We start from the raw sequence: 25,105 nt of genomic DNA, 5'->3' as shown, positions 1-25,105 counted from the left end.
TCAGATTATCATTCAATCATGTTTCCTAAATACTAAAATAATTATTCAAATAACTAAAATACTGGAAACAACCTATTCACCACAAACAATGTTTGTTACTTGCTGACTGAATTCAAGTAACCAATTACTCTGACACTATTTTAGTAAATAAACCTTAAGAAATAATTGGCGTTAGCAAGAATTCAGTCAGCTGTTCCCAAGCTCCTTAAGATGAAACCCCAAATTGGATTTTTTTATCAATAATAATGTCATCAAGGTAACATTAGTGACATTTTTGCTAACTAATTTAGTATGTTAGAAAACAGACTGCATATTAATTTGTAATCATGTTAAATTTATAAGACAGAGTATAGTCATGTCTTATAAGTTTAACATGAACTATGATTACAGGTGATAACATGAACCTACCATGTCAGCATTATTAAAATTGCAAAAGAAAACATTGTATATGGCAAACCATTTATATAATGTTCCATATGTGATTGCCAAGGTACAGATCTCACGATGTGAATGCAGTGTGGGGGTAAGTGTGGAATTTCTATCTATAAAAAAGAACATGTGGAGAAAAAACAGTGAGCTCTTCCTTGATCCATAGTTTATGCCATTTTATCTGTTCTAAGAAGAATGGATGGAACACTGGGAAAGCTAAAATATTTAAAATGGCCCCTTAACATTTTTCTTCAAAGATTGTAGTTTGAAAATTGCTGCTGTAGGCTACACAGAATTTGTTCATAATATAATCTTGTTATATACAGGAAGATGCAGGAGATGTGAAGATGTGCAGTGTCTTGTCCTACATAGTGAGCTATCGGGATTTTAAATCTTGTCTATCCTGCACATTGTTGTGGATTCTTAGATGCAATTCTACTTCTGAAACCTCACAATAACCACGGCAAACCACGTACCTCTGTCAGGTCAATCGTGAACTGAACCTTTGCTCCTTGGTGACACTTCCATAAAAGACAGAGCAACCTGGCAAAGTGAAGATAACTCACTTTGCTTGCCAAGAGATGCTTGCCAAATAGGATGACTATTTAGTCATCCCATTTATTTCCCAATTACTCAGTAGCAGCACTCCATAGAAAATAGCACATCACAGACCGAACAATGAAGGGAAAAATTAAAGAAATAATCCTTGGGGGCAATTTTATACCACAGAAGAGAAAATTCATTTAAATCATACCTAAGTAGGAATTGCTAGAAATCCAAGCACTGTTTTTTCAGTTCATTAGTCAACAAACTCTTCCAAGAATTAACTGAAAAGGCTTATCACAAAATACTTTAAGAGCAAAATCATAATAATCTCTTGAGACGCCCCCACCCCCACTCTATCCCCAGCCCTCTATGGTTCTGAGGCCAAACAGAAGGAAAATGGGAAAGAACATTAATTACAGCTAATGGCCTACTACGTCCAGAAAGTTCATTAAAATCTGTATAGTAGTATGAAGGTTTCTATAAACCTTGCTTCCCCATGGACTTTACTTGTCAAAAGATCTCAAAAGGTGATCACATGACCCTGGGGACACTACAACTGTCATAAATACACGCCAGTTGCCAAGTGTCCAAATTTTGATCACATGACCATGGGGATGCCACTAAGTGAAAAATGGTCACAAGTCACTTTTTAAAGTGCCGTTGTAACGTTGAATGGTCATGAATTGAAAGGTTGTAAGTCGAGGACGATCTGTAATTAGGTTTGTTTCCTTAGCTTTTAAACAGCTTTCTGGTTCCCATTTTGGAGAGTAAATAGTCTTGTTAATGTAAGGCTTTCAGAGGGCATAGGTTTGGCATGTGGCCTTGTCCAATTTATTTTCTGTATACAACTTAAATGCTAGAGGCCCTGAGCAATTCATTCTTTCATAGTACTTTATAAGTTCTATATTCAGATGCCCATATAATGTTAGCTGTCTATATGATTAACTATTGCTAATGGCATGAAAGACTCAAGAGACAAACCAGGCATCTTGGCAGTCATACTGAACTTCAGTGACACTTTGGAACTATAAGACTGCTTCCAGCAAAGATATGACTCCCATTGCCAATTGCAATTATACAATAATCTGCAGCATGAAAAATCAACATTTTTTCTCAATAAACTGAGATTCTTAACTTACTTTAACTGCTAAGGAAAACAATATTAAACATTAGTTCTGATTGAAAATAATATCCAGTATAAGTCATTTATACAGGTAGTCCTTGCTACCTTACAACCACAATTGAGCCCAAAATTTCTGTTGTTAAGTGAGATATTTGTTTAGTGAGTGTTGTCCCATTTTACGACATTTCTTGCCACAGTTCTTAAGTGAATCACAGCAGTTAAGTTAGCAACATGGTTGTAAAGTGAATCTTCCCCACTGACTTTGCTTGTCAAAAGGTTGCAAAAAAGGGATCACATGACCCACGGGGACACAGCAATGGTTATGATCCAGTTGCCAAGCATCTGGATTTTGATTATGTGATCATGGGGATGCTACAAAGGTTGTAACTTGAAAAATGGTCACAAGCCACTTTTTTCAGTGATGTTGTAACTTTGAATTGTCACTAAATAAACTGTTGTAAGATGAGGACTACCTGTATAACATGGAACCACATTTGCTATCCTTTTGTTGCTCTACTGAATTCTACAACTTATGTGCAAATATATTTCTCTTTAAAAAGGAAAAAAATGAGTGAATTTGAGCGTATGGGGTTACATTTGTTTAGAATTCTAGAATTTTTTAGAAATTTTAAATCTCCATTTCAGGGAGATTAATCGTAAAAGAGTAAGCAATATCTATAGTTATGCAACCCTAAATTCAACAAGCGCTGCAAGGTGGACAGCTATTTTTCTTTGTAGCAGCTTTCCTATGCAGCTGAAAACAAATACTGAAACTCTTCAAAGTGAGAAATTCTGATGCAACACAAGAGTTATTGCTAATAAAGACAGAAAATATAGCTGCAAATTCCTTTTTAAAAGACGGACCACAATTTTCATTGTTCCATGAACCATAGTCATGACTAAGTCAGCATTGTAGTGTGAATTTTACAGTTGCTTTTTCTATAAACGCATTTTTTTTCAATAAGGGAAGATAAAAACCTAAATGTAACCAAAGCGGTAGTAGGCAAATTAATTACAGTTAACGACATAATCTAAAACACAACTGTTCTCAGAAAAATAAAATTACATAAAATTCACCCTTTTGTCAGAGGTTGAAATAAGATTATTTTGGAGTTTTTTTTTTTAAAGATGGCTCTAAATGGCAGCTTTCAAAATATTTCCAAAAATGTACTGTAAATTGGGGGTGAAGAGAATGAATAGATGTAGGAGTGGTGATTTTGCATAACAGACTTCTATGGAGCTGGTCGAATGTGCCAGTATGGATGAGGTAAAGTTGCATTTGGTGAAGCAGTGCCTTGGATAGCAGTGAAGCAGTGATTTGGAAGAGACCAAGAATGATCATTAGGAAATTCAATTCATGATGCTTCACCATGATGAAATGCAAGCTTCAGGATCAAGAATTTGAAACTGGAGGAAAATTACTAGCAACTTCCTGTCCTGGGTAATTCCTGTAGGACTGTGGCTGGGTGTCATGGAGCTAGATTTACTTCTAAGCATTTTAGGAATGGGACAACATGGTCAAGATATAATGTCCTAAATCTAGTGGGGGCTTCATGGGCTTAACAACTGAAATGCTAGAGTTGTTTACACCTCAGGTTGGGACTCCTGGTAACATTGGATCCCTCTGAGAATTCTATCAATAGAATGACCGAAGAGTATGACACAGTTTTGTGGGCAGAGAGGTGAACTGGGTCAGCAGCTTGAGGGGGGCCTCCACTTATAGTGAGATGTCAGGGGCTACGACAGGGTACATTAATAAGGTGTATCCTTGCAACAGGAACACTTGGAGAGGGGATTAGGATGACAATAGAAGAGTGGTGGGTGCATAGTTGGGTTCCAGTATGAGTGGCTTTGCCATATTGCTGGCGGTCTGTAGGTGCTGAAACTGCAGAAAGTATCCAAAAATATTTGATATTATACCGGGGGGGGGGGATTTCAGATGAGGGGGAAGCTTATCCTGATTTTGGTAGGATAGGATAGGCAATGGTAGGCATGCCAAAACAGTGAAGGAGGGCATGACTATCTCGTTTTACTTCTGGTCTAGTGGCTTCACACCTGAACAGCAGAGTTGGTGGTAGATTGACCTCAGAGTACTGGTTTTCTGCTAGTTATTTAAACTGGAATTATTTTGTACTGTCCTTTGGAGGCTGATGTGACACCATCCATTTATTGATTGGCACACAGGATTGGAACCATTATTGGTTTTAGTTATAAATAAATGTATGCTTTTAAGTTAATCACAAAGAATTCAAAATTAGCATTTTTTTTTACAATCTAAACTGCTTGTCTTTGTAACATATTAAGACTGTTCAGTGGCAGCTCAGAGCAAAACTATACTTGAAAACAATTTCTAATGCCATCAAATTACATCTCGATCTACTTATTACAAGTTACAGAAAGGAACATGACACATTAGGGAACTGCAAATTTTATTACTAGATTTTAAAAAAGAGGGTAACCTGGAAAACAAAATAACTACCTTCCAGAGGGCTATTTATATCAGGCTGAAACAGAAAGCCTTTTCAGACAAATGTCCAATATCAACACATTTACTGTACACATCAGAAAAATTCTCACAGGACCTAAATGTAAGTGGTTTCAATTTTCATTCGTTTCTCAGACTTTTGGCCAACGTCAAATGTAACACTTGCAAGCTTCATATAGACACCTCTCATAAGCAATTTTCCTGAATAAATTTTTATACTAGTCCATTCAATCCCCACATAAATTATTTGTAAGGATTGCAATTATTTTTCAAACCTATGCACACCTATTTTGTTCAATTTATAATTTCAGGAATTTGAAGGGCAGTTTACTATCAATAAAAGTACAAACAATTTTAATGTAATTTATTGTTCCAAATGCAGGTATACAATAGCCATAGTCACGTTCACTGTGAGAATGCTGAAGTGTTCCATTTGATAAAATAGCCAATGAAAAGAATTTGAGTTCTGAACTAATTACCCAATGAAAGTGTCAAACTTAACCAAAAAAACCCCACCCTCAAAATTTTTCTGTTGCTAGAATCTCATCCCCATCTTTTATTACTTGCAACCATATTTACATTGTTTCTTTCTTTCATACAGGATTCTAGATTCTGTTCAATATACTATACATTCAAAATACTCAAGTAGGTTGCCTATGGAGATTCTCAATCATCCATGTCATATGGCAGTATGGAAGCTTCTAAGTAAAATATGGCTTTGCTGATATCATGGTTATCCCAAAGGTGCGTTTCCAAAAGGCAACCAGACTTTGTTTTTTTTCTTTGAAAATGTTTCACTTCTCATCTAAGAAGCTTCTCCAATTCTGACTGAGTGGTGGGGAATGGAAGGATTGACTTTATCTGCAGTCTCAGAGTACTAACCACCAGATGAATATAAATCCTGCCAGTCAGGTTAGAACTGAAGAAGCTTCTTGGATGATTTTTAAAGGAAAAAAAAACCAAAGAAAGTCTGCTTGCCTTTTGGAAAAGCACCCTTGGAACATTTGTAGGCTGTTCATACTATATATTGAGCTCTGAATCCCTATTTTAGTTATTAATAAAAGAAGATACAAGTTTTCAGGCTACTCTCTAAAATGGTTTTATATTTTCCTCAATAACAATCTGCTTGTTGAAAACTCAAAAACTGTCTAGTGGCAGGTGACTTAGCTGTATGTTAGAAGAAAACCAGAGAAAAAGTTAATATATAAAGACAAACTGCATGCAGCTATTTAAAATAATATTTTGAACAAGACTAAGTTAGGTACTTCAAATTCCTCTGTTCTGCTTTTGTAAATTTTAATCTTTTTAAAAAGATTTTTTATCCTGCCTTTCCTTTATTATAAAAAAGTTGTAGAACATACCTAATACTCCTTCCTACTCTTATTTTCCCCACAACAAAAACCTTGTGAGGTGAATTGGGCTGAGAGTGAGTGACTGGACCAGTTATCCAGCCAGCTTTTAAAAACAGAACTAAACCTAGTTTCCTGGTTTCTAGGCCAGCACCTTAACCACTGCACCAAACTGGCTCTCTCATTATTTTAAGTATTCGCAATGAGAAAACAAAATGCAACAAATTGGTTCAGCCTATTAAAAATGATGCATTTTAACAAGGAATTCCATTAGCAGAGGATGCTATGTATGGCAAAATGACAGCTAAAGTTTGTAAACTACGGTAGTTTACATCTTTTCTAAACTAAAAGCCTTAAAAAGCTTTATAAAAATAATAAACCTATATAAATTAGAGTAGATAAAATGATTCAATTGAAATAACCAATCAGGAATTTGCAATTAGTGTTGTCTTCCAGATAGAGACTCCCATCTTCCTGGCTCCAATTCTTGAAGAAACAATCAGGTTTTTAACGTCCTTCTAAAAGTCAACAAGTTCAAAGTCCAACATATAATTGGGGGACAATGTGTCTGGATCACAGCAATCCACGTGGAATTATTGGAATCAAACTGATTAAGACTGAATTCTTCTTTCTGTTCAAGCAGATTCTGCTCAATTTACCAAGGTATTCCAATCATTTGCTAATTGGGTTTTCCGAAGGGAATAGAGGGAGGGAAGGATCATTCCCAAACTTGAGGAAAGGCCCAATTCACTTTAATCGTGAAGGCAGGGCTTTTCTCCTTTGCTGTCCTTGGTAGATTTTGGTTGTTCCCAAATCAGTCACTTTTCTTGCTTTAAAGCTGCCAAGATATGTTTGATTACCACTTAGAAGGATACTTAATCTGAACCATATTCCAAAGAGAAATTGACAGTCTGGGATTACATCAGTTTCAGAATTGTAAATCTCTCTTTTTTTTAGAACTTGTGGGGAAAATGTACCCTACATCAGCTTATGATTCATTCATCTTTTAAAACATTTGTGATGCAGCAAGATGAATTGGTCTGAATAAAATTGCAGGATGGCAATATACACATTAAAACATATTCTGACACTAATGGTTAGCAGCTCCTGAATTACTATCATTACCGGAAAGTGTTTGGAAAGATTGTAAACTCATGTATTTTTTTAAAAAAAGATCACAGAAGAACATTATGGAGATAAATACTGGTAATTTGCAAGAGAAACTGGATGGAACAGAATACCCTATTTTAACTAAAAAGTAGGTTAACATTTTAAAGAATGTTAAATATGTCTCTGGAAAATGTTTAATAAGATTGGATATAAATTATACAGATTGAGAGAATATTCTATCATCTATCTACCTACCTACCTACCTATCTATCTTGAAGTGCCCAATAACTGAAGCTATTTTTTACCATGAAATACATTAAAAATACTATCTTAATAAATACAGAATTAAATAAAAATGCAAAATAAAAACTTCATATAAACTATAAAATACTATTGCATGTAAACAGCAAGGTAGTCATTCAAAATCTAAAATAATACAAATTAAAATACAATTAAGAGCCCATTAAAACATCTCATAAAATAGATATTGTGCCAGAAAAAACTGTTGTGATCTTGTGACGGTGATGAATACATGACTGGAAGTAAAGATCTACATATGTTTAGTTATAAAAGGGCTAATACAGATGTCAGACAATACAAATTGGTATCATCTAGAATAGATTACGTTAAATGTATACTAAAGGTCTTTTCTAAATATTGTGTGTAGTTTAAGTACAAGTTTATTGAGATACACATATGGCAAAGAGATTAACATAAATCTAAAGGAATGATTGAGAGAATTAGTGAAGGATACAAGGGGCAATGACATGCTCTGAATGTCAGATGGATCATCAAATGATTTGAGGCCCAGAGATGCTGTTTTTCAGGGGTAATACCAGTCATTTGGAACAGCTTTCCACTGGACACCAGACTATTGCCTATTACTGACTGCCTTCCAGGGGATGCTACAAACCAAGCAAGCTTTTCTGCAGACCATCTGGTAATCCAACAGTTGGACTGTTGTGATTACTGCTGCTATGCAATTTTTATTCTGTATTTTTATCTCTATTATTTTTATCATCTTTCTTACTGTGTTTTGGTGCCATGATAAGGTCAAAGATTATACGGATCAGAAAATAAAGTTTTACAAGAGAATGATTGCTGCAAAAAATAAAAAGATGTTGTATAATGTTGTAATCAATGTTGTAGACAAGCCTTTGTCCCCACTTTTACTGTCAAAGCTGCCAGCTCAGACATTCAAATCAGCCCCATCTTTGTCACAAGCAGAAGCATACAGGGTATGGCATATATGCAGATGCCCCTCCGCAAAACTTAATCCTTTTTATAAATTAGAAAAAAAGATTTCTCCTTTTAAAAGCTGAGCATAAGTTGCTGGACAAAAGGCTGGAAACAAGTGAGATTTACTATCTTCCCCCAGCCTCAGATTTAAGAATTTGCAGGAAGCAGGATTACTGAAGAATACCATATGTTCCAGGGCTAATCTATTCTCTAGAGGAATAGAGGAAAATTAACTAAGGACAACACTCTTTAGTTTATTTCCTGCTAGTTGATCCTTTGTGGTTTCTGATATTTTTGTTTTTATACATGCTCAGTACATTATTTTATACACTTTTTCATATCGGAGCTGGTATTAGAAGCAGATCTTTATTCTCACTCATTGTTCTATGGGAGTTTCTTTTAAGATGCTTTCTGTGATTTGAGCATCCCTGTATTTTCTTCTCCAACAGGAAAGGTTTTCGAAGGGGCTATTTAAAAAGGAATGTCTACATTCTCTTTTTCTGTCCTCTGGGAAGATAAGCAGCTATTCCAAAGCAGGAAGAAGGGGCCAGGTTGTGTAAATCCAGAGGGTTTTTGAGAGGAAAGACTTCCAATGTTTAGACTCAGCCCTGCCACTACAAACGTATTTACAGAAAAAAAGCTGCAAACAATCTTGTTCTGTCATCATAGAATAAGAGTATCTTGTTTAAAAGAAGCAGAGAAAATACAGAGCAGTTTTGAAAGCAGTAGATGAAGGCTAAAGATGTTAAGATCTAAGACAAAAATATAAAAAGGAATAAATACTATGAATTTTTTTTTTTAAATGGTAAGGTTGCTGATGTAGGTGGCATGCCTGGAAAAATATAAAAATACAGATTTGGTTTTTTCATGGAGTGTTGTGTAACTTATTTAACATGTGTGAGAAGACCACCTTGGTGCCCCATGATTGGGAAAATGCCACTGTTGTTCTGATAAAAGAAAAATAGTGTAATGTCAAAAAGCCTCCTCCACCTCATAAGGGCCCTTTATTGGAATATTGTTGTTGTTGTTGCCTGCCCGGTCCGTCAGATTGTTGCTCCTGTCAAGGGGGGAACGGCATCTGTCCGCGAGGAAACCTGGTGCTGGGTTCCAGATGAAAGGAAGATGGTCGGAAGTACGGTGTCTGCCGGGATTCCGATCTCTTGAAAAAGGAGGACAGAATCTTCTTTCTGTCCTTGGATTCCACTAGAAATGGCTCTAGGGTATCCCCAAAAAGATTATCGCCTGTGAACTGGGAGGAAGCAAGCTTCCATTTCCATTGCAAGTCTGCCTGCCAATTCCGGAGCCACAGAAGGCGTCTGGCAGCCAACAAAGAAGCCATTGTTTTAGAAGCAAATTTTGCAGAATTCAAGGTAGCATCTGCTGTGAATTCTTCTGCTGTGATGATTTTAGATTATCTTGATGGGAGCGGATATCACCAGCCGGCAGTCGGTCCTACAGCTGACACAGCCAACGCCGTAATGCCCTCGTGAAGAAGGCAGCTGTGGTGGAGTCTCAGACTGTCCAGGCCACAGCCTGATGAGTCCATTTAAGAGTCTGTTCCGACCACTTGTCATCAGCCTTTAGCACATCTTCAGTTTCTATCAGTGTTCCAGAAGCAATCACAGGGGCATCTACTGATGGAACTTGAATGGCCTTGGCTAAGCCTGGACCTACATTATAAAACCATCTATCATTAGATGTTGGACCGGACCCCAAACCAGGAGAGGTACAGTGATTGTGCACCAGGTCCAGGAACAGCTAGAGTGATGGAAGAACTTCAGTTTGAACTGTTGGCCGAGAAAACAAGGAATCACCTTGGGGCTGAGGGTCCCCAGAAGGTTCTGCTGTGGTTTCATCGGGACCCAGCTGAGCAGTATTTCTTGCCTTGTACAAAAGAGACTTGAACAAGGAGGGTTGGAAAAGACCTGTAAAAGTTGGTTGCTCAGGCTTCAAACCCTCATCTTCAGAAAAATTGGAGTGTCTCACCTCCCCTTCCTCCTACTCTGACATAGTGGCTTTGGTCAGATGGACCCATGGAGCACCCTTTCTTGTAGTCCACCCATTCATTACGAGAGGAAGGAAACCCCTGCTCTGGTGGCCTCCTGTACACAGCCCTCTCAGTTGGAACTATCTGAAGAAAAGGATGGAAAGGTCCAGGGGCTAACCCAGTGGGGCATAGGAATTGCTGAAATCCTTCAGCAATCCCCTGTCTAATGGACACTGATACTACCTCTTTGATATCCTCAGGCCTACTAGTTACAGGAGATTCCACAGGACGTAGGCCAGCAGCCGTTGGTGTAAAAGTGGCCTCAGCCCCTTGTCTATGCCCGCCTTTGGGTGGATTCCCATAAGCACTGGGTGCTTCTGATGCTCAGACTGCCTGTCTGAAACTAGGGCCAGTTCTGCATAAGTCCTGAAGAAGAAGAGCCTCACCAGCCCCATCTGGAGACCATGCCTATGAATGATGAGTAGAGCCTAGTTCTGCCACTCCAGCCATGGATACAGATTTTGGGCAGGCCTGCAAATCACCAGACTGAGGAGATGATTGGCTCCTCCCCGCAATTTGCTCCAGGCTTCTTGCAAATTGTCTTTCCAAGGCCTCATGCCTCCTTTTTTCAGCCTTAAGTTCCAATCTGGAGGCCTTCTTGGTAGTGAAGGCCTTGGCCTTGATCTTGGCCGCCACCTCTCACTTAGCTGAATGGGGCCTTTCATGCCTTTTTCTTTTAGACGGCCTCCAAGAAGCATTAGAGGATTGGGCCTCAGAGCGGCCTGGTTGGTCTGACAGGGTGTGCATGCTTCTCATGTTGGTAACAGCCCATTGATTGAGATGCTGGCCCGGGAAGGTAATGGACCAAATCGTGCTCTGCCTCAGCTGAGAGGCACTCTCTTTGAAGTGTTCTTGCAACAGTGGTGGAAAGGTCTGAGCCAGTGTGCGAAGCCTCGCACGAGCTGAAGCTCTAACACCAGGAAAAACTCACTTCGATCGCCTTTCACGTATTCGCAGCACTTTGGGCCAAAGCCCTGGCACTGTTTGAGAGCGGATCCCTGCTCTCTGGAACAGCACTGGCTCCACCGGATCCCCGGGGGCACCTGGAGGTAGAATTCTTTGACATTTGCTGTATCACTATTATCTTTGCCTAGAATCCTGTTTGTGCATGCTGAGACTAGTCCAGTCCTGATGAGGGACTGAGTTGAAAGCTGGGTGATATAGCAACAGAGGTGGGTCTTATCAGCTTGACAGACTCAATCCCTATGACAAAGAAGGAGGAGTTTTCTCTACCCTGGACTCTCGCAGCAGTGTGGAGGAGAATTTTGGTTTCTGCACCTACAACCCAATACAACTTGTGTTGTGGGGAAAAAACCCAATTAGAAATAAATAATAAATAAAGCAATTAGACAATATAAATCAGAGCTAAAATAATAGCTTAAGAATATGCATAATTAAAATACAAATTCATATGTTCTGTTTCTAAACATTATAGCACAGATTATTAACTCAACCATAATTTAGCTTTAAGGACACTGGAAATAGTAATTTGAACCAAATGTCTGAACGAGAAGAGCCAAAAATCTTTTTTCCACAGGATGAATAGTGTAACAATTTACAGCTGGAAGTAGTGCACACAGCCAAGTTAGCAATTTGTTCCTAGCCATTGGAATTCAGGGATCTGAATACAACTTGCAGATCCATACTTCAAATTAGTTACAGTTCTGTAAGATACATCAGTATCTTACTGTATACATCAGCATCTTACTGTAAGATTCTGTAAGATCAACCTAGTATGCAGAAAGACCTCTTGTGCAATCAATCAGCTATGTCCTTAATATGCAAAAAAAGAGGGTTGGGGGAAAGCACATTTTTGTACATAAAGCCAGCTGTAATCTAGCTTTTCCACTGTAGCCTCTTTGAAAGATGGTTGCATAAAACGTAAGAGAGGAACCAATTCATGTCCATTTGGGAAGAGGTGGGAGCAACCAAATCATATATTCGCCCCTAGGATGCTTCTGAAGCCTGGGAACAGCTATAGTTTTGGAATCTATAATGGATCAATCTAGCCATTTCAGCTGAAAGTTATTCAGTAGGACTGGTCAATAAGCATGACAATTATTCAGATCATAGCACTTCCAGCAAAGTTGAAACAATCCACTTTAAACTCAATATGCTGCAAACACATCTTCCACATCTTCATAAAAGCCTTAATAGACTCTTAGTCATTGTTTTGAATCTAATTCAAAGGCCAGTTTTGATCTTTAAAACCTGTCCAAATGTCATGTTAACTCAAACATACATAGTGAACCTTGAATCTTGACATATTATCAGTAGCATCCAAGAGAGGGCAGGGAAATGAAAATACATGATAGCCTTATCAAGGGGAAAAAAGTCACCAGCAATTTTCATTTGCAAAACCTGCATAAAATAAAATGTTTTTGCAGACAGATATAATTTTCATACAATCTCTAATTAATATGAACGAGCAGGTATAGATGTCAGTTTTCAATAAGATTTATTGTTCCTAAAGTTAAAAAAAAGGTAAAGGATTCCCTGTTCAGTTGTGTCCAGCTCTAGGGAGCAGGGCTCATCTTGACCAAGGGAGCCAGTGTTGTCTGAAGACATTTTCCGGGTTCATTTGGCCAGCGTGGCTATATGCCAAAAGTGCATGGAACACTGCTACCTCCCCACCAAAGTGGTACCAATTAATCTACTCGCATTTTCATGCTTTCAAAGAAGTAGTTCTTGAAATGATACTGATTTCTCAGGAAGATGGAATTCTGCCTAGAGAGAGGTCTACTTCCTGAAATGAGGCACAGAGAATAGTCAAATCTCTGCCAGAGTAGGTCTTGCACTTGTTAATATTGACGGTTCTGAACCAAAGCTAGACTTTTCATGTCTTCCTTAGTTTAAATGTCTAACACTAGAAAGTCTCACGTTTTTCAAATGTTGAAGACATTCTTTTCTTGAGAAAGGGATGAAGGATTATATTTTAGAAAAGTAATCTTATATTTATTTAGCAAGATGTGAGGAGGATTTTTCCTTAGAGACATATAAGAGAATAATTAGAGAAAATTCCCTGACTTTGATGAATGTCTTAACACTGACTAAATTTCCATATTTGATAGCAACATATTATATAGTCCTTTTTCTTAGTTATACTACCTCTATAGTAAAGCTTACCTTTTTGGTTTTGCTTCTTAGACATAATAGCTTGTCTTATTTAATGTCTGATTACACAGTAAAGAATATGGTTCCTCAAGTATGAAAGTAGCAGATGTGATTCAAGTACTGCTTTGCATCCAGGCAGGAAATGGCAAATATCTGCTCAGAGACAGCAACCTCCCCAGCTCCCAAGGCAACTGGAGAATTGTCAAAATCCTGCTAGCTGAAGACTGTAGATTCTTTCTTTTAGCACTAATCTTCTGTCAGGAAGCACCCACACAGCAGTTCATGTTGCTGTTTTTCAGATTCTGAAAATGAAAATGTACAGAGGGAATTTAATTTACCACTTCTATTTATTTTAACAAAGAAAATCTAGGGTAGAGAATTATGCGGGATAAATAAATTATACTCAAGAGCATTCCCCCAAATGAAGTGATTTTTACCAAACTCAATGTTTCTTCACTAAAATGCAAAACAAAGAACAGGGGAAACTTATCGAGGCCAGTGCAACATCTGGCAGACTTTGCCCTCTGTTTAAACAACTAGTATTCCGAAACTGAAGTTAATGTATTTTACATTTACACATAAACATTTTGAGAACACTGAGAAGGTTTGACTCATGAGCAGAATAATTGCAAAGAGTATAAAAGTGATATTTATGAGTGCATATAAAACACAAAATAATTTATGAAATGTTGTAGTTCCTAGGATACTGCAATTTTTTTTAAAAAGTTACACGTATGCCACGGGGGGGAATCAGAACAATGGTTGCTATTACCACCAGGATAAAAGAAAATAAACTAAATTAGAAATTGTTAGATGCTAGCCTTATTTTTATTTTCTTTGTCACCATAAATTTTCAGTATAAAAACTACGTGAACTTAAACTCACTTTTAAAATATATAAATTGAAGAACAGAAATATTCACATAATAGCATTTTACTATATTCCAAACTTTAAATACTCAGATTAATTTTCATTTTTTAGTTCTAAGCTTTTAGCATATTGTATTACACTGTAGATGATAGCAGTTTTGCTTAATTCTAATTCCAGTGATAGATTATTTCTGAAATTAACACTTAGAGGACAGAAAATCAAATTATATCCTCTATGGAAACAAGCAAACAAGAAGAAACAACAAGAATCAACTAACAGCTTGATCCTTTTTCCTCACCATCAAAACTTCCATAGCTCTTATGGTAACTTATAGCCATAAGAGCTGCTGATACAGAATTATCAATTTCTTGCAACCATGTATTTAAAAACACAGAACTATGCTAAAATTTTCAGTATGGGTAAAATGGTATAGGTAAAGCCTTTATTTAGATTTGAAGTCCTGGTGAATTTGAATACTTTGAATATTAAAACCAATATGTACAAATCCACCAGTAAATGTTGTTTTATCTCTAAATATGCTTAGGGAATTTTATATCAAAAATCTTTGCATATCTATAATACCCTGTCACTTAAAGAAAAGATAATTTACTTCATATTAAAAATTAAGAATAAATGTAAGGCTAGCATAGGTTCACGAAACTATTTCCTAAAAGTTTGCAAAGTTCTCAGAGCCAACAACATTGCAAATTCAACAGTCTGAAACCCCTACAGGTTACTCATTTAGTCTAGTGAATACTTACAATTCTAAAACTTCTGTTAGCTATACAATCCAACATCAGTCAGGAAACTAAAAATACCCATTTCAAAATGCTAAAGGTTCAGTTTTTGTTTAAGATATAACTTCCTGTTCTCTACTTGACAGCCAATGTTCCCAGAAGAAGGTAACTTCACTTCTTTTAGAAGAATTCAGAGTTTATTACACATTTTAAGCAGGCCTCAAGAACTGCAACCTTCAAGTTACATATTATCCCACAAGCGTTGCAACTTATGAAGACAGCTATACACTGTCCTGCTTTTTTTTTCCATTTAGAAAACAGATACACTGAATCTAAAGTACTTTTGACAATGTTAAAACACCTAGAAAAGGGGGGGAAATCACCCCATTAATGAAAAAACAGTCATATCTAGTTGCATACCATCAGTAATATCATCATATTACCACATCATGCACAAGACCCCCTCAGAGTCTAGGAAAAAGTAAACGAAGATCACAGCTGCACAAAGAATGCAAATAAGAAAACAATGTTAACAAATACTGCAATTAAAAATTATTTACTGGCTTTTAAGAAAAATGTTTTATTTCAATGTCTTTCTTTTGCTTCAACATACATTCAATTAAAAAATATGTGGGAGAAAGGAGTGATCTTGTTCAAGTTATGAGATTCACTCCCACAAATCCTCGGGTTACGGATAGAATGGGCAGGTCCCATTCCATTCGTAACTTGAGGACTACCTGTATCGCAGGCTAATTCTGCTGACTGCCAACTGCTAGCAGTTCGCGTCTCCCCAGCTCAAGGTTGACTCAGCCTTCCATTCTTCCAAGGTTGGTAAAATGAGGACCCAGATGGTTGGGGGCAATGTGCTGACTCTGTAACACCGCTTTGAAAGGGCTGTAAAGCACTGTGAAGCGGTATATAAATCTAAGTGCTCTTGCTATTGCTAAGTCAAGAAAATCAAGTGTATAGGAATGTAATAGAATCAAGTATATAGTTAGTACATTTTATATATCCATCAAATGTTTTAATAACTAAACAGTATATCAAACATATCAGAGATACCCCTATCTCTAGTGTACCACTGCACAAGTCTTCAGTATTTGTCTATACACCAAATGACAACTTTGGACTGTAGCCCAAGATGTTTCCAGCTTTTAACACAGAATTATACTTTAAAAAATAGTGGCTAGATCAGTTATTCTAGCTATTCAAAGAGCTGTTGTTATGGTTGTTTCCCCCAAAGACAAAATAATTGCTGTGAGAATAAGCATGTTGATCCTTGCTCATGAATAACTTTCCCCAAATCAGCTAGCAATTCTAGAAGCATTACATAAAAGCAAGGGCTGTTTTAGACAACTATTTTTCTAAAAGGCAATAATCTATTCAGCCAGAAGCCAAGCATACTAACAGAAAACTAAACACTGTTGTGGATTGCCTGACATCACAACACTTTTAAATGCTCAGAAGTGTAACAGACTGTTTCTTATAAACTGAGTTAGACCTGAGTACTTAGAAAAATCAAGTGGCTTTATAATATCTGTAGCCAGCCATCAGGTACATTAATATTTACACAACATTAATACTTTATGAAGTTCCACAAGCTAGAAAGGGACAGACTCTTGCCCAACCGGAGATAGTAAAAGATCAAGAACACAGCAAACTGTGAAAAAACAAACAAAAATACACTAATACTTTTAAAATGTGCCTTTGAGTCAATATTTTACTTCTGGTGAACAATACTGGACATTGATTTTGACTTATTTGCCATCAAATCGTTTTTGACTCCTAGTGATCACATTGATTTTCTCTTGACAATCTATCCCTAACTTCCAATCTCCCAATGGTGCACCCACAACCATTGTAACTTAGACATACATATAAGAAAACAAGAATTATGATGTATGATGTATGTGGTAGAACATTCTGTGCCCGTACAGGCCTTACCAGCCACCTGCAGATACACCATGGACAGCCCACAACCCGTTAGATGTCAAGGTCCTCTTCAAACACGATGGACGAACATCAAAATACATCCAACAAGTATACACTAATCAGACTAGGTCCGTGATGGTGAACCTATGCCACGTGTGCCGGAAGTGGCATGCAGAGCCATCTCTCCGGGCACGTGAGCCATCACCCGTTGCTCTTCCGGGTTCCAGCGCACCAGCCAGCTGTCTTCAGACACGCAGGAATCCCAGAAACCAGAAGAGCAGCCGCTTGGTGTGCATGCGTGCGCTGGGAGCGCACATGTGCACCAGCCAATTGATCTCCGTGCATGCATGCACGCCAGAACCAGGAAGACCAGGTCGCCAATGCACATGTGCATGTTGGAAATCAGAAGAGCAGCTGCCTAGTGCACACATGTGTACCGGTTGGCTGTTCTTCTGGTTTCTGGCACTTGCAGGCACGCTCCCATTTTGGCACTTGGTACCAAAAAGGTTCACCAACACTAGACTAGGTCATTGGGGATTTTACGGCCCCCAGGTCACATCCAGACCTTTAGCTATTCCTGTCTGGCCCAAGTGGATTGCTTTTATTTTGAAGGTGATTGGTATTTTTTTTTTCAATTTATGCATGTGTATGCATGCATGTCTATGGACTTTCATAATTCTATTGGTTCAGCCCTCCACAACAGTCCCTGTTTTTCATGTCACCCCTTGGTAAAATTAATTAACTGCCCATCCCTGCACATTCATTTGAATTTATATCTGAATTTCTGCCTATCAAAGAGCAGAAAAAGATAATTGCTTTGTATAGTGTCCCATGAAAAGCTTTAAATAGAACTTCACCTTACATCCATTGTTGGTTTTTTAACTTATTTGACAAAAAAAATCCACCATCTTATAATATTCAAGGGAGTATATATCTGGATGAAATTATAAGAACACGAAAAGCACTTGTTTGTTATAAAATTTGGTCAAAAATGACTGATTTCATAAAAATATTAAGCATCCATTTATCTACCCTATCGAAGAATCCCATGTTGATGAAACATTTCTAAACATGTGTTCATCATGTACATAATGGCCGCCAGAAGAGCAAGCAGTGCTTTTGGTGGATTAACTTACATTTTTTAAAACTCATTTTTTTCCTTCTCTCTCCTTGAAAGAGATTCAGAGTGACTGCACGCTTTACAGTCCACCAAATGAGCTTAAGAATAAACAGACAGCACACAATTATTTGAATGCTGCACCTCAGTTTCAAAGCCACTCAAAAAGCAGAAGTACTTCTGAAACTCTGTGCAATTATAGGCAGCAAGCCTCCCTCCTTGTCAGTGCTGCATCAATCTGTTAAACCCATCTGTGATTAGGACCATCTTCTCTTGAAGCGCAATCCTATTCAAAAGTCAGACACACTGAATTCAATGCTACTTATTCCCAGAGAATTCCACAGGATTTTAGCTTAATAAAATGAATTCCAAAAATCAAAAACACATGTTTATTCTCAGACCGTAATATCTGGTACTATAGTTTATAAAATATAAATAGTATATGTTATAAGTACAATATGTAGATGTGATGATTATGAAATAAACTGCACAAAATTTGGAAAAGGAGTTTCTTCAATTGTAAAAGAGCGAAAAGTCTTAATATAAATCTATAACCAAATAAACTTCATGACAAAAATGAAGACAATAGAATTAGAACAGCTTCAGATCTGCTTATCCCAAAATGTGATAAACAGTATATGAAGATTTGTACATGGTTACAGAGTTGTGCAAGTCCCTCAAGGAGATGTTCTAGAACAGGTGGGAACATGAAATGAAATCACTGTGTATGGATATGCAGAGAAAATTACAGCCAGCTTCCAAAGCAACCACATAAGCCTGGAAAAAGATGCATCCACCTTAACAAATCAGAAATATGTTTTTAAATTTTATTTTTATTTATTGTATTCTTTTGTATCCCACCTGCATTATTTTTACAGATAACTCTAAGGCAGTGAACATATCCAACACAGTTTCCTCCTCCTATTTTCCTCACAACAATAACCCTACGAAATGAGTTGGGCTGAGAGAGAGTAACTGGCCCAAGGACATCCAGCTGGCTTTCACAGCTAAGGCAGGACTAGAACATACTGTCTCTGGCTTTCTAGCTTGGTGCCTCAACCACTGGACCGAATTGGCTTGAAAGAAGTCCCCTTTCCCAAAGAGGTCCACAGCTCTAGAAAGATCTACAGTATAGAAACATTGCATATAAATTCAAAATTTTGGAGCAAATAATTCAGCAATGTAGAGAATATTTTAAAAGTTTTGAATGAAGTTTTGAAATTAAGTACAGTACTGATAACATATGGTCCTGAGTTGTCAAAGAATGTTCTGAGCATAAAAGTCCTGTTGCTACGGTATTAGTTGCAATGTATAGTTCTTCTCTGTCTGCTGCCTATCTACTTTAGTCACTACAGAAGATTAAGAAATTATTTTTACCATTAACAATCAAGGAGATTGACTTCCTATGCCAAATAAACAGCCCAATAGAAGTGTTAAGGAATAAATTATGATTTTTAAGCTTTATTTTATTTACCCATTGAACATTATTTGGCATACATTAAGTGGAAACTGATGTTAATGATGTTTATTAATATTCTACACTGCAGATGCAACAAATCTATAATTGAAGTAAATAAATTTGATTTGAAAGCATTTCTAAACTGCACAGATTAGGACATCATATAAAAGTTACTCTAATCTAGCACTTTAAATAAGGAGTAAAGTACAACCAACTATTTAACATAAAATGGAACAAATAGCTGTCATTTTATCACAAACATAAGACATCTAGCCACAGTCCAATTTTAATACCTAAAAAGAAGAAAGAAAAAAGATTTAAAAGTAACCAGTTTCCTTCCTATCCTTAAATAATTATGAATCATGTACACCTTATCTGTCTAACTATGCTTTCTATATTTACATATCATTATTCTATAATGTATCTGATAATCTCAGAAACCTGCCACTATGGATAAATGCATCCAAAGTTTTTGGTGGCCAATCTATTTTGAACCAATACAGCAAATATCCCTTTGTCAGATCTAGTCTGTTTTTCTGCTTCATTCTGTGGTACTGAACAACAATAAAAAAGTTTATCCTTTTCAAAGCCTGAACAACATCTATGTTAGAACAGCAACATCTGGCTAATTGGCTTTTGAGTACTGTAGTCCCTTACCAAGCTATTTTAGTCTTGTTGATCACAAACATGAGCTCTGCATGTTCACAGTGTGCAATTTTCAATACTTTCAAAGATCATAAGGTAGAAGTGTCACAACCAATACGGTAGCAAAAGCCCTAAGGACCAAAACTATTTATCCCAACTTACATGCATCTTTGTAATCTGGCAAATAAATAAATGTATTTTTCTTGGAATAGGTTCACATTTCACATTAAAGCCACAAACCAGAGTTTAGTACTGTGTGAATGGAGCTGTATAATTAAACAGGAAAACTCAGCCTCCAATCTTAGGACATTCTTTTCCTCTATATCAGCTTAACTAATATACAATTCAGTCTAAAGCCATGCTCCCAACAAGCTTCTCTGCCCTACAGGTGCTTTTTCCAAAAGGCAACTGGACTTTTTTGGTGAAAAGGAAGTCCAGTTGCCTTTTGGAAAAAGCACCTTTGGGACAACCATGACCTGGATGATGGGAAATACAAGCTTCTCGGTTTTACTTTTCCATTGCAAACAGGGCACATCAGGGCTTTGTCACTTTATCTTTCCAGAATACCAATAACTATAATTCACTTCAGCAGTAACGTATTTTACCTTTTCACTCCTTAGCTATTTCTCTTTGAAAACATCTTTTTTAATGCCAAAATGCAGCAGTCCAGATGCAAATACTACATAGCAGCAGGCAAGAGTTTAAAGTACTGCTAGCATAGAGCAAACAACTTGCTTTTTCTAAAACCCTGCGAGTTATCATCATCCCCATTGTTACCTTGCCTTCCTCCTCTTTCCATCCTCTCTCCCGGGGCTGGACGTGGGGGGAGTGGGGGGAATGACAATGGAATTAAAGGTTATGGGCATGTGGGAACAACACTCTCATTCGGTCTGGAAAACAAATCCCGAGGAGTGTCCCTCCTGGGCAAGTTCAGGACTTTCTTGCGTCCTTCTTTAAGGCGTTGACCAGGCTGCTTTTGATGAACCTTTCTCCAGCTTGCCCTGCAGCCTGTTTTTGTAAACGGTTCTTTGTGAACTTGTGAAAGGAGTGTCCTCATCCGTAAAGGACCCGAGTCTTGCCCCCCACCCCCCGCCCCCAAAGGCAAGGCGTCTTCTACTTTTCCGAGCGGGGTCTTTCCTTTTTATTTTTCGTGGGATACGGATATCGTTCCTCTCCCGTGGAGGGGAAGCCTCCCAGCGCTCCGGGCTGAGCTTCAGCGCTGGCTGCCACATATGAAAAACCCCTCCTTCCACCGCCACATCGCCTCTGCGCTCTCCGGCCCACTCCAGTCCGCCGCCCCTCGATGGCCTGCCTGCCTTTGAGCCCACCCCTTATTCCCCCAACATGGGGCCATTCCCTCGGTTGCCTGCCTGAGCCTCCTTTCCTTGTTCCCCATCGCTCCTTCCAGCCTTTTTTTTTTCCTCCGAGGCTCCTTTCCCACATGCTTTTGTGATTTCCCCCCCACCCTCCCCATGACACCCAACCTCCCCGCTCTTCGCCTTGTTCCCACACGCGCCACAGTTTTACCCACTTCGGCGGAAAACCTCACCAAACCATCAAAGCCGCCACACTTCCCCTCCTTACCTCAGGCCGCCGCCAACGCCGCCAAGCGCCGGGGAAAGTAGAGCCCCGCCCACCCGTAAGGGAGAAGAGAGCGAAATCGACGAAGGCTGCGCGAGCCCCGCAACCAACCGGACACAGGCGCCTTCTTTCCTTCAGCCAATGAGAAAGGTGTTTTTTCTTCGGCGGAGCGCCGGCCAATAGGAGCAACGGAGATCCGAATTCGCTCCCACCTTTTCCCTCCTTTCTCTTCTCCCTCCCTCACCCTCCCCCGAGATCCAAAAATCGAGTTCGGCTCGAGGACAACGGAACCGCTCTAGCCACCGAAGCACTTCGCCCGTTGTCCAATCGGCTTCGGCGTTAAGAGAGGCCGAATCAACGACCGCGAAAGAGGTTGTTGCGAACGGATGGTTAACCTACGCTAGACCAATTGGCAAAGCCGTGGAAGGAGACCCAATCCAGGCGTGCGGGGAATGCGCGAGGAGCTCTGGCTGACCCAATAACGTCTCTTGCCTTTCTTTCTTTCCTTTACTTGCTGCGCATCCTGAAACGGGGTGTGGAGGTGGCGCGTTCTCTCCCCGCAACGGCCGAAGGAGGATCCTTGGACGGCCGCCGCTCAGATTCCCTCATTTGAGTGGCTCCAGAGCTTTGCTGGAGGCGGAGGACGCCTCCTCTCAATCCCTTGCGCGCTGCTCACACTTTCTAAGCTTCGTGTGTCCCGTCTGTACGTAGGAACCTTGTGTTCTTCATTGTGCGCCTGCCCTGTTTTACGTGAGAGATTCAGAACATCTGTCCCTGCAGGTGTTGACATGGGTGACATGACCTACTGAACTTATGTACAGCAATAGCAATTGCATTTAGACTTATTAGACTTACATACCGCTTCACGGTGCTTTACAGTCATCTCTAAGCAGTTTACAAAGTCATCATATTGCCTCCAACAATCTGGGTCCTCATTTTACCGACCTCAGAAAGATGGAAGGCTGAGTCAACTTTGAGCCGGTGAGACTCGAACTGCTGGCAGCTGGCAGTCAGCAGAAGTAGCCTGCATTCTAACCACTGTGCCAATGCAGGCTTGCCTTATAGCTTCTGGACCCAATTTTCTGATTTCATCCAGCACTTCAATTCATCAGGATTGCCCTCTATGCTAGCCACATGGTATAGGCCAGTGTTTTGTCTGAATGTAGGCTCTTTTATACTAATAAAATTAACAAATGGCAACTTCAAATCTCAACAAATAAATGCTCTGTCCTACATATTGGCAAAAAAATATATCAGAAAATAAAATACATGCTGAATAGTTAAGACCTTGTTGATGATCCAAACTCTGTTAAGGATCCTGGAGTACTCATATCTAATGATCTAAGTGCTAGAGCCCACTGTAACTACATAGCCCAAAAGGCATTAAAAGTTGTTAACCTAATCTTACGTAGCTTTTTCTCTGGTAATATTATACTACTAACTAGAGCATACAAAACATTTGCTAGACCAATACTCGAATACAGCTCATCAGTCTGGAACCCACTTTACATATTTGATATTAACACAGTTGAGAAAGTCCAGAAATATTTCACAAGAAGAGTTCTCCTCTCCTCTACTCATTGCAGAATACCTTATGCCACCAGACTTGAAATTCTAGACCTAGAAAACCTACAATTACGCTGCCTTCAGTCTAATCTAATATAGTATATAAAATCATACATTGCAATGTCCTACCTGTCAATGAATACTTCAGCTTCAATCATAACAACATTAGAGCAAACAATAGATACAAACTCGAGGTTAATCGCACCAAACTTGATTGCAGGAAATACGACGTCAGCAACAGAGTGGTCAATGTCTGGAATACTCTACCTGACTCTGTGGTTTTTTTCCCCAAATCCCAAAAACTTTAACCTTACACTGTCTACTATTGACCTCATCCCTTACCTAAGAGGTCTAGGGGGGCGTGCATCGTGCATAAGTGCACCAACGTGCCTACCGTCCCTGTCCTATTGTTTCTTTTATATATTTTTTATTTTTCTTATATGTATCCATGTATTCATAACTATGGTTTTACTTATACCTATTATCTTGTAAGCAATTGACAAATATAAATAAATAAATAATGCTTTTTAAGAAAAGAAACCTGCAAGTTTTCTGAGGTCACACAGGCCATGGTTGGCTGAATGTACGCAATTGCTCAAAAACATAAATGTTTACACTTAAGCAAAACCAAACAGGCCACATTAGTGTAGGGTAAAATCAATCTCAGGTTTGTCTCATGATTAGACAATTGTGCATTCCCAAGTCTCCTTCTGGGCATGATTCTATTCCAGTTCTCACTGGATTTGTCTGATTTAAGTTCTCCCCAAATCCTGTATCTTTTAGGCAAAGCAGCACTTCCCTTCAGGCCTCATTATGACTTCTGGATATGGATGGAGATGCATTGTCTTCCCAGCCATAATATTTAGGGCATCCTGCTACTTCTAAAACGTAGATAATAAAACTTTTTCTAAAACTACATCCAGACTGAAAATCTGAATGACCCTTAAATGAAAATGGTATAAAAATGCTAATTCATTTCTGACATCTTGTCTTTTGCCCTTTGTTTCTGTTTAATATGGCCTTGCAGCCATCCAGAATCATTTCACCGTGAGATGGGTGGCAAACAAATGTACTAAAAAAGAATTTAATTTTTCTTTCCCTGATTTCTTTAAAAATCAAGTCTCATTCATTTTCTGTTAATAGTTCAATAGTGTCACCTGCTGGGCTTCGATGAACATGTAAGCATTTCAAACCAATAATTCATACTGTGTTTCCAGTAAAAGATAATAAAGTATAATAAATAAAAAAATATAGGTATATGTTTGCCAACTACAGCCATCCAAGCACTCAAGAAAAATTAGTAACACAAACTGCAGTGTAAAGGGAAAGTCCTCTTTCAAATGCTATGTCATAATAAAACTAATGACAAAGTTTGCTGTTTACTCATATTGAGCATAATTAAATGTTATTGTGGGGAAAAAGAAACCCTTATAATAAGATTTAATGTTCTTGTTCTATCAAAAATAATATTGGGACAATTAAAACTTTTACAAGAGATATGGAAAGGAGTATTAATTTAGTAATTTAGAGAGAATGTAACAAGTTTAAGGAAACATGATGTAATAATGGATGGATGCATAGCATGAGGTTGTATACTAACCGTAAACTGCTACCTTGAGCTAACTCCTTTCTTGATTTTTATAATTTAAGAAATGCATGTCTACAGTGTAAGGTGGCTTAAAGCAGTGTCATAATAACAAATGGCTATAATTGAAATTAATCAGAAATATAAACCAACAATAAAATACAAAGAAAA

The 25,105-nt window shown here is 38.3% G+C and overlaps 1 protein-coding gene across 5 annotated transcripts in view; it reads right to left on the bottom strand.

Annotated features, from left to right (window-relative positions):
* SPATS2 (spermatogenesis associated serine rich 2) overlaps positions 1-22,505 on the bottom strand; it is a 43,759-nt gene extending 21,254 nt beyond the window's left edge. Inside the window, exons 1-2 of one of the 5 annotated variants that reach the window (XM_026711109.2) lie at positions 21,787-22,505; positions 13,455-13,744 (exon numbers count right to left, since the gene is read on the bottom strand). In XM_026711109.2, the coding sequence (XP_026566894.2) occupies positions 13,455-13,479 (25 nt within the window). In that variant the 5' untranslated portion in view covers positions 13,480-13,744; positions 21,787-22,505. Of the gene's footprint in view, positions 1-13,454; positions 13,745-20,979; positions 21,473-21,733 lie in introns of those variants that run through there. The other 4 variants (XM_026711110.2, XM_026711108.2, XM_087925114.1 and 1 more) reach the window with 4 other exon arrangements.
* Between the last annotated feature and the right edge of the window lie 2,600 nt (positions 22,506-25,105).

The sequence above is a fragment of the Pseudonaja textilis genome, chromosome 2 (assembly GCF_049901715.1).
Source record: "Pseudonaja textilis isolate UNSWEBS1 chromosome 2, rPseTex1.2, whole genome shotgun sequence".
Classification (NCBI taxonomy): Eukaryota; Metazoa; Chordata; class Lepidosauria; order Squamata; family Elapidae; genus Pseudonaja; species Pseudonaja textilis.
This window is presented reverse-complemented; position numbering and strand designations above follow the sequence as displayed.